The sequence below is a fragment of the Felis catus genome, chromosome C1 (genome assembly GCF_018350175.1).
Source record: "Felis catus isolate Fca126 chromosome C1, F.catus_Fca126_mat1.0, whole genome shotgun sequence".
Classification (NCBI taxonomy): Eukaryota; Metazoa; Chordata; class Mammalia; order Carnivora; family Felidae; genus Felis; species Felis catus.
In genome coordinates this window covers 27,958,406-27,972,069 of record NC_058375.1, presented here as the reverse complement: position 1 = coordinate 27,972,069, position 13,664 = coordinate 27,958,406, and the positions used below count along the sequence as shown (strand labels likewise).

Below are 13,664 nucleotides of genomic sequence, written 5' to 3'. Positions count from 1 at the left end.
GGTGTGGACGTATCCCATACGGAAGCGTGTGCCAAGGAAATAGTTTGCTTGGTATGTACTCTTCACCCCCAGGGTCTTCCTCTGCCGCTTAGTGTCCTTGCCTTCTAAAGACCCCCGGCACGATGTGCTGTGACACCCATCTCAGCTTCACCATCAGTGGCCGGACAGAGCCTTAAGTGAGTGGAATATGTGGGAGGTACACGTGGTGTGGCACTTTCCCTTTCACGTACCAGATGAGTTACTTCCCTTGGCGGGAAGCCAAGTCTAATTGAGATCCATGTAAAATATCTCAGGCCAGGGCAGCCCTAATTGCTTCAAAGAAGGAGCATTAGCCCACCACCACAGGCTCATCCTGGACCCAGTAACTGGCAGGCTCAGGGCCAGCCAGCATCCAGAGGTCAAGGTCCATTCAGTCCCATGGAAGAAATACCCAGAATGGCAGAAGGCAAGAGAGAAACGGAGCTGAGCCAATCACTGCCTGAGATCGAGCCAGCCACAGGGACCCCTCGGGCCCCTCATGCCGTGGCAAGAGTGGAGGCAGACATAATTCTGGAATGTGAGGGGCAGGGAAGCTGCCCTTAGCCTGCCGAAGGCATAGCTTTTGGGTACAGAAAGATAAATCACTAAATGAACTTAAGTTGCTTCCTACGAATGAAAGTTACACTTCCTTACCTACAGAACCCCCCAGAAGGTCCCTTGGGGAGGAGACGCATATCATGCCACCTGTTAACAGCTTACAAAGAGCCTTCTGTTTTAGCCTCTTTTAAGCACTCTGGCTACCAGTTGGGGCGGCCTGAAGGGGGGACAGATGAAGGGGAAGGCTCTTTCCTGTTCTGGGCCAGGCTCCCACCACACTGCCACAAACCGAAACTCCACGGCCTGCTCCGGGCCTGTCCTGGAGCCTTGGAGGTGGGCCACCAGCTGCTGAGAAGCAGCCACCTCCCTTCACCTATCCCAGAGCCATGCGGATGATTTCAAACGTGTCTGCTTCCTCAATAAATAAACAAGATACAGATCTCTGGTAGGACAGCCTTGTGATGAGGCAATCTTTGCGTTTCATGTCTCTAGACTCGCACAGCTATTGAGAAAAACAAGTTCACTTGCGTGGTGGTTGAGGACATGCAGAGAAAGCAGGGGAGGCAGGAGGAGGCAAAGAAAACAGAAGACGGGGGTTGATCCAGCAAGAATGTGGACTGAGCACTAGCACTTCATCAGTGTTCATTTAAAACCAGGCCCCGTGTCCGAGGGTATCCTAACACAGTATTCAGTGTGCGTCAGGGGAAGGCGTCCCACGGTCAGAGTCAGGACACTGGGCTGTGGCCCCATCCCTGCCTCAAACTCACCATGGCCTCTGGGGCACTCACTCTCCCTGAGCCTCAGTTCCCTCATCTGGAAGAAAGAGAAAGAACTGGTTCACTGGCTTCAAGCTGGCGTTGAGTTTACAGATTCCTTGGCCCCTCCCCAGGTGGGAGCTGAAAACTGGAATCTATACGTATGCCACCCCCCCACACACACACTCCATGCTTAGAGGGTAGATCTACTCTTCCAGCTCCTTCTGTGACCAACCTCCTCCCAGCTCAGCTTCAGCCTGTTCCACTCTTGTTCACATAGTGTCGGAATGCCCTACAGATTAGTAAGGCAAAGTTCTAGAAACGTCTTCTGAACAAAAGGTCTTTAATGGCTCCCAGAAGAAAGACGTAAAAAGTTAACAGTGAAGGGGGTAAAAAGGGGTGGGAAAGAGCATTTAGCTCTCAGTTCTAAGAGGAAAGTCACCTCACATGGTCCATGTGAGTATCTAACAATTCTTAAAGGCAAGCTCACTTTTTCCAATCCCAGCATGGGAACCAGATCCTGGAGATCCCCAGGTCTAAACAAGGGCACATTCCTGCGTCCACTTGCACCGGGTTTGTGGCCAGTTTACATCCAGGAGAGAAGCCAACTTAAGCCATGTGAAACCACAGGAAGAGAAATGCAAATTTTAGAAAATACACCTATTTACCATAGTGCCTAATCATAAAGACCCAAATTGTTTTTTTATTAAATATAATTTTTTGTCAAATTGGTTTCCATACAACACCCGGTGCTCATCCCAACAGGTGCCCTCCTCAATGCCCATCACCCACTTACCCCTCTCCTCCCACCTCCCATCAATCCTCAGTTTGTTCTCAGTATTTAAGAGTCTCTTATGGTTTGCCTCCCTCCCTCTCTATAACTCTTTTTTTCCCCTTCCCCTCCCCCATGGTCTTCTGTTGAGTTTCTCAGGATCCACATATGAGTGAAAACATGGTACCTGTCTTTCTCTGCCTGACTTATGTCACTTAGCCTAATACCCTCCAGTTCTATCCACGTTGCTGCAAATGGCCTGATTTCATTCTTTCTCGTTGCCAAGGAGTATTCCATTATAAAGACCCAAATTAAAATCTGAAAACTAATACAACCTTTACTTGTCCCTTACTCTCTTTGTTTTAGGTCCTGGGTAACTCCTCTTCAGCTGCCAAATTCCTGGACAGCTGACTGTAGAGGGGGTCAAAGGGAGTGTTTACCAGGGATTGGATTGAGGAAACCCGGTCACAGTTGGATCTTCCCCACATAGCTTTGTGATTCGTGTGAAGTAAATTCTCAGATCATAACTCACCCCTTTCAAATGAGAATTTCAAAATGCATTCCAATGGCCCATGGATTGTTTGATACTCTGGATTATTGAGTAATGTAACACTCCCCCCACCACACACACACACACACACACGCACACACACACACACACACACACTCTCTCTCTCTCTCTCTCTCTCTCTCTCTCTCTCTCTCTCTCTTTTTGTTTCTGGCCTGTGGTGCTTCTGCTGACAAAAATAACATTACCTTCTCTGTTAGTTCCCCGAACCACACAAAACCCAATTGCATTAGGCCTGGTGAAGCCACACAGCTGGCGTGGGCCCAGATGAGCCGGGAGCAGACCCTGGGCTCCTAAATCCTGGACGTGCACATTTGCCTCAGATCACTCCGCCCTCCTTTGTCTTTACTAAACTCTCTAACTTCCTTTTGAAACACTGGGGCTATTGTTTTTTTCGGGTTTTCAAGAAGTCACGGTAGCAGCCAAGGACCCTCGACACGGGTTTTCTGGGCGTCCTAAAGACCTCTCGGCTTCTGTGACAGCTGCTTCCTGTGCCTTCCCTCATCTCTCCTCCCCACTTCAGGGCGCGTCTTCTATCTGTGCCCTTCTTCCCCTCAGTCACACCCAGCCTCCTTTCTGCACCTCAGACATGGGTCTGAACGGCTGCTGAGGACGCACCCCCAGCCCAACTGCTCCCACCCACACCCCGGGGCTCTGCTTCCCCAGGCTGACCTAGCTCCTCTCTGCTCACTCGCCCGTCCGTCCGCGCTCCAGGCTTCCTGGCCGGCTCCCCTCCCCTCCTTCCTACATGCTCCCGTCACCACACAGACCCCTTCTCCCCTCCTCCAGGCTCTGCCCAGCTGCGATGGCCTTCTCTCCTCCCCATTCCCCTTGGCCTTTAGAAGGCTCTCGGCCCTGCTAAGCTCCATTTGCTTCCCAGAATTCTCTCCCCCTTTGGCCCCGGTGGCTCACATCCTACTTTGTGCCCACACTTCCCCTCTCTCCCTTGGTGGCTCCTGACGGAGGACTGCCCAGCATGATGCAGATGCTGTTGCTGTGGGCATTTTTCAAAGGCTGTCAGAATGGCCAGGTCAATTGCCAGATGACCCCAATTTCACCCTTAGCCTCTCTCCCCGCCCCTCACTCTCCCCTCGCCTCCCCCGCCCCCTGCCCCCTAGACCGCCCCCGCGGCCCCCAACCTTCATTCTTCTGCCAAGCGTTTGCCTCCTTTTCTTTCCGAGAGGGAGAGGCCGTTACTCTCAACTCTTACTATTGACTCACAAATCTCCGTGACCCCTGTCCTCGCCTCGGCTGCAGGTTCACTTTCCCTGAGATCTTCCACATCACCTCACAACTCGGTGTCCAACACTGGCATCTTCGCTTATTTAGTACATTTACTTCACTTTCTTTTTTTTTTTTTAATATATTTTTCAATGTTTATCTATTTTTGAGAGAGAGAGAGAGAGAGTGCGAGCGGGAGGGGGCAGAGAGAGAGGGAGACCCAGAATCCGAAACAGGCTCCAGGCTCTGAGCTGTCAGCACAGAGCCCGACGCGGGGCTCGAACTCATGGACTGTGAGATCGTGACCTGAGCCGAAGCCAGACACACAACCGACTGAGCCACTCAGGTGCCCCACATTTACTTCACTTTCAAAAGGCATACAGAAACTTCTAAAATTAAATATAATACAGAATAGGACAGTTTTCCATAGAAAAGGACTAGAAGCAATGGGTAGAAGTTACCAAGAACATCCGACTGCAGAGTCCAATGCCTGGCAGCAAAGTGAGCCGCTAGTCACCAGTGCATCTTCTGAGCACCGTAGAGGGGTTTTAGGGCACTGGGTGCTGAGCTGGAGCAGGTGACCTGGGAACTGCCCTCTTGGGATTCTGTGATTCTCCGACAATTGGAAACTGAACCATTAACAGCTCATCTAAAGGGAACACGGGAATTCAAGTCTCCTGAAACGAACTCAATTCAAGTGGGCCCAGCACTAGTCTAGGTTTTGGGTTGCAAAACATTGAAACCAATTCTGGCTACTTAAGTAGAGAAGGAATTGACTTACAGGGCTCTGGGAACTCACAGTTGTCAGGAAGACTGAAGAACCAGGAGAAAGTGGCCAGGAAACAAGGGTGAGCAGGCAGCAGAGGAAAGGACGCTGGCACCAGCAGCAACCCCAAGAATGAGGACTAGACGATGCCTAAAAAGTCCATGCTGGTTTATGTCACTTGCTCCAGATTTAGAACCTGGTAACGCCTGAGTTTAGGTCATCAGCCCATGCCATAGCCAACAAGGATGAGAGACAATATCTGGCCCTGAAGTCATCTGGAGTGGGAAGCCAAACCCCACTCAAAATGCGTAGCATGCCTGATTTCCCCAACTGTGGGGAAAGGAGTTTAGTGGCTGAGTAGCCAAAAAATGGGATCTCCCCCACAGGGTCATTCCACCATCTCTCTAGATAACCAGAGTTAAAATATAGATCATTGAGGGGTGCCTGTCTGGCTCAGGCAGAAGAGCATAAGACTCTTGATCTCAGGGTCGTGAGGTCGAGCCCCACAATGGGCATAGAGAGTACTAAAAAAATAGACTTAAAAATTTTTTTTTAGTCATCAATTTCTCCTCCTCCCATCCATACTCCAGATCTAATCAGCCTCCAGGGAGTCTTCTTATTCCATTCAGTCTTTAACATTCAGCACTTCTTTCCATTCCAACTGCTGCCATTTTCACCCAGATCCCTATCACCTTCTCACCACATTCATAAAGCTGGTGTTCCTCATGTAACTCTGGTTTGTAATGTGAAGCATTTGGGCCTCCTCAGGCTTTCTCCCTGTCTCAACACCCAGGAGACCAGTAGGGGAGAAAGTAAGATTTACATAAATAAGGGTGCCTGGGTGGCTCAGTCGGTTGGGTGTCTGACTTTGGCTCGGGTCATGATCTCGTGGTTTGTGAGTGCAAGCCCCGCATTGGACTCCGTGCTGACAGCCCAGAGCCTGGAACCTGCTTCGGATTCTCTCCACCACCAACCCCCTCCCCCACCCCGGCCAAAATAAACATTAAAAAAAATTGTTTTTAAGATTTACATAAATAAGTATGCAAGTCTGCATACAACAAGCAAACATACAGCAAGCAATATGCTATAGGGGTTAGGAGTGAGACATCACTCCCAAACAGGGTTATCGGTGAAGACTTCAGAAAGATACAGCACTTGAACCAGACTTTGAAGTAGGGATTGGACTTAACATCCAAAGACAAACAAGAGAGGATCCCAGGCAGATGGAGCAGGATAGCAAAGGAAGAGGCAAGAGTTCAGGGCTTGTCTGAGTTGCTGAGTGGCTAGGTCTAACGAGAGAGGAAGACAATGGGCCTCACATTGTAGTGTGCATTGTTGGATGTGCAGATTCCCGAGCTCCACTTCTGATTCTATGAAACAAAGCATTCCAGGGCGCCTGGGTGGCGCAGTCGGTTAAGCGTCCGACTTCAGCCAGGTCACGATCTCGCGGTCCGTGAGTTCGAGCCCCGCGTCGGGCTCTGGGCTGATGGCTCAGAGCCTGGAGCCTACTTCCGATTCTGTGTCTCCCTCTCTCTCTGACCCTCCCCCGTTCATGCTCTGTCTCTCTCTGTCCCAAAAATAAATAAACGTTAAAAAAAAAAAAAAGATGAAAAGAGATCCAGCTGGAAGGTGAGGTGAAATGAAATCAATGTCAGCACTGGAACCTTTATTCTGTTAACTAATCAAAAGTTTTCTTAGCAGGTAAGTAATATCATAACTGTGCTTTGAATCTGTTGGCAAAGATCATGAGACACACAGGCCAGTAAGATAGTTTTCATAATGAATCAAGTGAGAGAAAGAGGGTCTCAACTAGGATGGCGGCAGTCAGAATAAAAATACAAGTGAGGGGTGGGAGACACACTTCCAAAAATTTGCAGGGATCAGTGACTGACAGGTGTAAGGAATAAAAAAATGATCCAAGTTATCATATTTATTCGAGGTGGTTGAATGGTTGAAAACTGGTGGTAGCAACCACAGAAATAGAAAAATTCAGGGCAACAACTGATTTGGGAAGAACTTGACAAATTTATCTTGTAGACATGCTGAGTTTCAAGTACCACTAAGACATGGGGGCATGAGCAACAGACAGCTGGAAAATGGAGTTTCATAGAGTGGACTGTGCCCGTGATCTAGACAAGAAACTCAGCACATAGTAGTAGACAACATGGATAGATGTGACCAAGTTGAGGGTGGGGCTGGGAATACAGCCCAAGAGAAAGCACACGTGTTAGGAAACAGGAGAATGAAATGGGGCTCAAAAAGAGAGGGAGAGAGATGGGAGAATAAACAACCAGAAATCCATAAAACCAAATGATACAATGCCCCCCATGAGGGAGGGGGGGCGGAATACCAAGGAAGAGAATGGACAATATAGTCAAGCACTAAGAAGGATCATGAAAGTAAGGACTAAGGAGGGAAAGGTTCTCCTTATAAACCATCAGTAACCCCTGCCAGAGAAGTCAGTAGAGTCTTGGAAGGAAGCCAGATCACAGAGTTGAGTGAGAGGATGACAGCCCTAAGACAGAGTAGCGATTCTCAAACTTTTTCGAAGGGTGAAATAAAATTATAGTATTAATTCATTGTAAAAGAACAATAATAGACCCATTAACATATTTTTGTATAAAAATGACTGTTTTGGGGGCGGGCGCGCTGGGTGGCTCAGCCCTTTAAGTGTCAGACTCTTGATTTCAGCTTAGGTCATGTTCTCATGGTTCATGAGATCAAGCCCCACGTCCAGCTCTGTGCTGAAAGCACAGAGCCTGCTTGAGATTCTCTCTCTCTCCCTCTCTCTCTCTCAAAAATAAATTCATTAATTAAAAATAATTTTCAACTGTATTTTCAAAAAGAAAAAAATTGATGGGAAGAGTCACATTGTGCTGTGTTCTTGCAAATCTCTTTAATGCCTGTCGTAACAGAAGTCAGTTAGATTTTCATATGTGCTTCTGCGTTCAGTCCCTTGCAATACGTTGTTTTGCTTGAAGTGCATGCAGGAAATCCAGCCTCACCAAGATAGGAAATTGGACAAAAGATTACACTTAGAGAACCACGGGTGTAGGGGCCTCCTGAGAAGTTCCTTGTGTGGAAGATTAGGAGAACCAAGAGCAGCTTGCATGGAGGAGGAAGGCAGTTTCTATTTTTAGGACGAGAGAGACCAACTGTGATCCTTGGGAGAAGGGGAAGGCTCGTGGGGGAGCTGGAAATCAATGAATGAGAGTGAAGGACTGAAACAAGCCTACACCTTAGGGAGCCAAGTGCTTTCATGTATCAATGAAGGTCAATTCTCCGAGATTGACATCCTTTTTTTTTTTTTTTCTAATGGGGAAATTAAAGCTTTTACCAAATGACCTCTGAAAAATGTAAATCAGATCATGTCACCCCCACTTTGATACCCCATCAACTGCACTTGTAGAAACTGAGGCACAAAAAGGATAATTAACTTGTGAAAAGTCAGCAGGGAGCAGATTTGAAGCCAGGCACTGCGGCCAGAGCCTGCACTCCTAACCGGGAAATCCAACCCCTTACCTTGGCTTACAAAGCCTTAAATGCTGAAGCTCTTGCCTTCGTCTCCCACCTCTTGGCATACTACTCTCCTGTCTTACTGGCTTTTCCGTTTTTCCAAATTGGCGAGCGCCATTTCCCCCAGGTCCTTTGCACAAACTGCTCCCTCTAATTGAAGTGCTCCTCTCCTAGTTTTCACAAGGTTGGCTTCTTGTCATTGATCTCAGCTCAAACGTCACCTTCTCAGGACACCCCTGACCATCCGATAAGAAGCCACCCAGGACTGAAGGACTCTTATAATTTTCTTGTTTTGTTATGGACACCCGCCCTCAAGTAGTTTTAAGGGTTTCCAGATCAGGGGGCTTGTCTCCTCGGTCACCGCTGTTGTGTCCAGAGCCTGGGAGGAAGCCTCAATGAACATTTGTTGAAAGAATGAATGACTCCCGGGGAGGAGAGACTCCAAGACGCAGGCCCACAGTCGTCCGTGCGCGAGCACGCCGCCCGCGAGGCGTTCTGGGGATTGTAGTTCCGAGCGCCGCCGCAGTGGCGCGGACCGGCGCAGGCCGCGTTCTCTATGCTCCGGGAGGACCGAGCGGCCAGGCTGTTGCCATGGCTTCCTAGTCCCGCCGCGGGAGGGAGGCGGCCCCGCCAGGCGCTCGCTAGCTTCGGCAACTAAGCCGACCGGGAAGCGGAAGGAATCCGGCGCGGTGGGTCCCGGACCCCGGGGCGGAGCGCGGGGGCGCCCGGAACCCCGGAAGGCGGCGGGGAGCGGGGGAAGCGCTTCCTTCCCGATTTGCGGAGTAGATTCCATCTCCCCACGCCCACCCCCACTGCTCCGTGAGTAAAGGTTCTTCGCCGTCCCCATTTTCCCGATGGGCCAACAGGCTCGACGAAGCTAAGCGGCTTGCTCGAGGTCGCCCTCCTGGGAAGTGGCAGAGCCCATCCTAAAGCCCAGGACTGCCTCTTTGCAGTCACCGGGCAGCCCTAACCCTCGCTTGGGCGCATTCTGGTGAAGCCTGCGTGGGGGGTCGTTACACACACACACCCCGGCCCAATCCCCCCATCGGTGGTGTGGTCTGGCTTGCCACGCTTGATGCTGTCCTGCACAGCCCGGCTCGGGTTTGAGTGAGGTCCTAAGGAGGAAGTCCCCACCACCTCCCACTCAGGGTCTCAAAAGAGGGGATAGACGAGACAGTCACGTTGATACAACATCAGGGCGTGTTGAAAGCAAAGTACGTTCAGTGAGATTCTGTTAGCCTCATTTAGCCTGTGGTTTCATAGATGTGGAAACAGGTTCAGAGACATGAAGTAACTGCCCTTGGTTTACAGAGTTTGTAGGTGGAGTGAGGATTTCAACCTATTTTTCTCTGCCTTCAAAACCTATGTGTTTTATATGCTGCCATGTTTTTGGTGTTGTTCTTTTTCAATTTACTTAAATGGTGGCTGCATGGTGTAGACCAGTCATTCAGGGAGCACGGGCCCCAGACCAGCAAGTCACTGTTAACTAAGAACATGTTAAAAATGAACATTCTTGGGCTCCACCTCAGACCTACTAAGTTTGCAAGTTGGGGGGGGGGGGGGGAAGGGAGTCCAGCTTTCTGCGTTTTAACATGTCCTCAGGTGATTCTGATACATTTGAGAACTTCTGGTGATTCATGCAGGGGTTATGATAAAGTGCAGATTCTTTCTGCAGGTCTGGGGACAGACCAGAGATTCTGCATATCCCTAACACGTGCCTGAGTGATGCTGAGAGTTCCGGTCCACAGACCGTATTTTGAGTAGCAAGGCTGTAAACGACATTTAGAGCAGCGGTTCTCAAACTTGGATGCACGTGAGAATTAGTTGGGGAGCTTTGAAAAAGAGGCTACCTGGACCCCACCCCTGACCAAATGAATCAGAACCTCTGGGGTGTGGCAGCAGGTAAAAACTCACCAGGTGACTCTACCATGCGGCGAGGTTTGGGGAGTACTGGTGTGGGGTTTGGAGTCAGACAGTCGTAGATTTGAATCCCAGCACCTCCGCTGATCAACCGTGTGACCTTAGGCAAGTCACTTAACGTCTCTTGGCCATATTTTCCCTGCTTATGAAGTGAGTAGGAGTAATTCTTGGCCTCGCCGGGTAGCGTGAGGCTTCTGTGAGATGTGTAAGGCACCTGGCATCGAAGGGTGTTCCACAGACACAGAAACCGGGGAGGTAGGCAGACTTGCAGAAGTCTGCGCTGGGAATTACGCGTAGGGCCTGTTGGAGGGGAGTTGGCGACTGGGCCCGCTCGCCTGCTACAGCTCCCGTCTGTGTGCTCCTCCTCCCGCAGCCGACAGCCCTCGGTGTGGAAGAATGGCCGTGAGCCACTCGGTGAAGGAGCGGACCATCTCTGAGAACAGCCTGATTATCCTGCTGCAGGGCCTCCAGGGCCAGGTGACCACTGTGGACCTGCGCGACGAGAGCGTGGCCCGTGGACGCATAGACAACGTGGACGCTTTCATGAACATCCGCCTGGCCAATGTCACCTACACGGACCGCTGGGGGCATCAGGTCGAGCTGGACGACCTCTTCGTGACAGGCCGTAACGTCCGTTACGTCCACATCCCGGATGATGTGAACATCACGGCGACCATTGAGCAACAGTTGCAGGCCATCCACCGGGTGCGCAACTTTGGCGGCAAGGGCCAAGGCCGGCGGGAATTTCCCTCCAAAAAGTATAAATGAGCCGGCTCGACAGCAAGCGCCGTCCCCACTCAAGTTCCCCCCGGGGTTCTGCCGAGCCAACCGCCTGCGCCGCCTCCCTGCCCAGAGCCCAGAGAGCGCGCGGGGCCAGCCCAGAAACGGGTGTCTCTGAGAGACACCCCTGTCACAGCTGCCTTTCACAGGGTCCCATCTCCTAGCCCCCCCCCCCCCCCCCCCCCCCGGGATCCTGTCTCTCTGCCTGTGGCCTTGAGGCCGGGGACATTGATCACCTTGTGATGATTTGCATCAGAATCTGATTTACTGATTTAGGGAATCTGCCAAGTAGTTTCCAACCCTCTCCCAGTGAGAGTTACCAAGTGTACTTAGCCTGGGCCACCCCTCAGTGTTCCGGTTTCCCATGGTTGTTTTTCTTTCTCATAAAACTTGGATGCAAACAAGCCCATGCCGCGTGCTTCCTCTGACGTGTGCTGGGCTCCGTCTTGTCCTGCCTAGTAGGGCAGTGGCGCTCACACTTGCAACAGATTGCAATCACCTGTCCCACCATCAGTTCCGATTTCATTGGTATGGGGTGTAGCTTCTGAGGTGATACTAAGAAGCAGCAGGTTTTGAGAATTGTAGGCAAGTGCTTCAGTCTGGCCACATGGAAGGTGGCTTTTTCGGTGCAGATTCCCTGTTGAGGAGGTTGTTCGTCTCATTGCTCTTTCCTGAGGTAGAGAGGTTGAGGGAATCCTGGGCCCTCCCCTCAAGTGTGGCAGCTCAGCCAACAGCAAGAGATCAGGCTCCAGTTCTGAGAGTTTTGGGGTCCTCAGGGAAGAAGGGGTGCTCAGGGGTAGAACCCAAGTCTTTGTTGTAGCTGCCTCGCGGCCATACCAGCATGACCACAGGCAAACGACCATCTCAATAAAAGCGGCTGTGTCCTCATCACATGTCCACAGAGCAGCTGCCGTGTGCCAGGCCCTCTGCTGGTCACACATTGCCGAAGAAGATTTGGTCCCTTCCAAAGAGGGGCTTACAATCTAGTGGAGGAGGTGGCCCAGAACCACGAGATGAAATCCAGGCTGAGAACCTGCTGCGCTAGAGTCCTGAGTCAGGCAGGGCCTTTGGCCTCAAGATGCTTTCATTTCTTGAGGGGGGCTTGAGAGGAGCGTTCACTTGGGCACTAGCAGCCCGAGGGCCCTGCATTCACGTTCTCGCCCAACGTGAATCAAAGTGTCGTCCTTGGACCGCCTCATCAGAACCAACTGGGATGTGTCTGGAAAAGCCAGTTTCCTGGCTCCAGTCTGGAACCCGGGGATCTGCCTCAGTAACATCCACACAGCCACCCACCATGATTCTTCTGAATACTGTGTATTTCATTGCCTGGAGGTCCCAGAAGTCCCCAAGGCTTGACCTTTGCCTTCGGGAGAGAACAGTGGGTCCTAGCAGGGAGAAAACAACTGTTTCCAGGCCCCGCTGGCGGCTAGAGTTAAGGGGAGCGATGCCACAGGGTGACTGCTGCTAAGAGAAACCAGAGGGCAGGCACGGAAGGGAGGCCCTCACTGTGGAAATGTCTGTGTACTTGCGGGAAGCGGGGGAGCCACCCCATCTGGAGTAATGAACTGGCAGGGAGTCCCACAGCGGCCCCCATTGCAGACGTTTCCCACATGTCTGCAAATGTTTCCAAACTTGAAGAGGGCTCATGCTAGGAGTGTGGCCTGGAGATGAAGGAGAAGTCCAGCTCTTTTAAAGGGTGTGCCGGGACTTCTGCAACCTCGGCAGAGCAAGGAGGAGCCCCCAGGCCGGGGAGGGAAGTGGGAAGGACGGTTGAGAAGAGGGGCTCAGGCCGAAGCCCTGTGTCCTCTTTCCAGAAGTATCGTGCACCAGACCCCGATGGGCCCTCCGTCGTCCCCAGATGAGGTGCTGGAAGGATAGACCAGAAGGAGGGGAAATGGGCCCGCTGAGACACGCTCGTGCTGAGCCCCTGGGATAGAGCACAGCGAAGTCTTTAAGCCCCGAGGATATGGGTCTCCTGGCATCTGGTCCCGGGTTGTCGGGGGAAAGGCTGCCAGAGGCCCAGGAAGGCTGGAGGGAGGGAGGTCAGTGCCCACTGGCCTGTGGCAGGCCGAATTCCCTAACTGCTGCCCACCCTTCGCGCCACAGGTATCGCTAGTGACAGTGCTAGCTGCTGAGGGAACATCAAGACAGACAAGGGTCCTGCCCTCAGGAAGCTGACATTCTAGACGGGGAGACTGACAATAAAAAAAGTAAAAATTCTTACAGTTGTCATGAAGGAACTAAACGGTACTTGAGAGAGAACACGGAGGTGGTTTTATTTTGGAAAGTATGGTCTGAAGAAGCAAAATGTAAACCGAGAAGGAGACTGCCATTTCAAGAGCCAAGGGAAGGCAGAGGAAACTACCAGTGCAAAGGGCCTAGGTGGGAACGCACCACTGTGACTATCGGAGGGGGGAGAGGCAGGTGAGGCTAGAGAGAGGGACGGGGCTGGGGCATGTGATGCCAAGCCTTGTGGGTGAGGAGTGTAGCTGGTTCCAGTTTCCCGTGTGTGAGAAATAGACCTTGAATTTTTCCTAATTCAACGGAGTTCCTATGTCACCCCAATCAGCCAGAGTGGCAGAAACTCAACTGCGGTCGATTCAAAGTTCTCCTCACTTTCCTTGGAACTGGTCGAAAGTTAGGGCATTTCCTCTTAACGTGCCCAACGTGGGAAAGGCGGTCTGGTCTGGTACTCATCCAATCACACATCCACTGAGATGTCCTCATTTTCTCCTGGTCCTTTGTCATCAGTCTGCTAAGGCTACCACCAACCCAAAGACCCCTTCAGGA

The 13,664-nt window shown here is 51.3% G+C and overlaps 1 protein-coding gene across 4 annotated transcripts; it reads left to right on the top strand.

The window, feature by feature from the left end:
• The first annotated feature begins 8,684 nt into the window (after nt 1–8,684).
• LSM10 (LSM10, U7 small nuclear RNA associated) lies at nt 8,685–11,276 on the top strand. Of its 4 annotated transcripts, XM_006934574.3 has the most exons (3): nt 8,861–8,993; nt 9,850–10,076; nt 10,468–11,276. In XM_006934574.3, exons 2-3 carry the CDS (start codon nt 10,046–10,048, stop codon nt 10,860–10,862), a joined length of 426 nt encoding a protein of 141 aa, XP_006934636.1. In that variant the 5' UTR covers nt 8,861–8,993; nt 9,850–10,045; the 3' UTR covers nt 10,863–11,276. The 4 variants fall into 4 exon arrangements, with proteins under 4 accessions (XP_006934637.1, XP_006934638.1, XP_006934636.1 ...); XM_006934575.3 differs by lacking the exon at nt 9,850–10,076 and having other exon boundaries at nt 8,685–8,993; XM_006934576.3 differs by lacking the exon at nt 9,850–10,076 and having other exon boundaries at nt 8,726–8,863.
• Nucleotides 11,277–13,664: the final 2,388 nt, after the last annotated feature.

Excerpts from the sequence above, each read along its gene's own strand:
- LSM10 (XM_006934574.3), top strand. The coding sequence starts at position 10,046 with ATGAATCAGAACCTCTGGGGTGTGGCAGCAG. Across the intron at positions 10,077-10,467 it reads CCTCTGGGGTGTGGCAGCAG|CCGACAGCCCTCGGTGTGGA; the intron begins GTAAAAACTCAC and ends CTCCTCCCGCAG.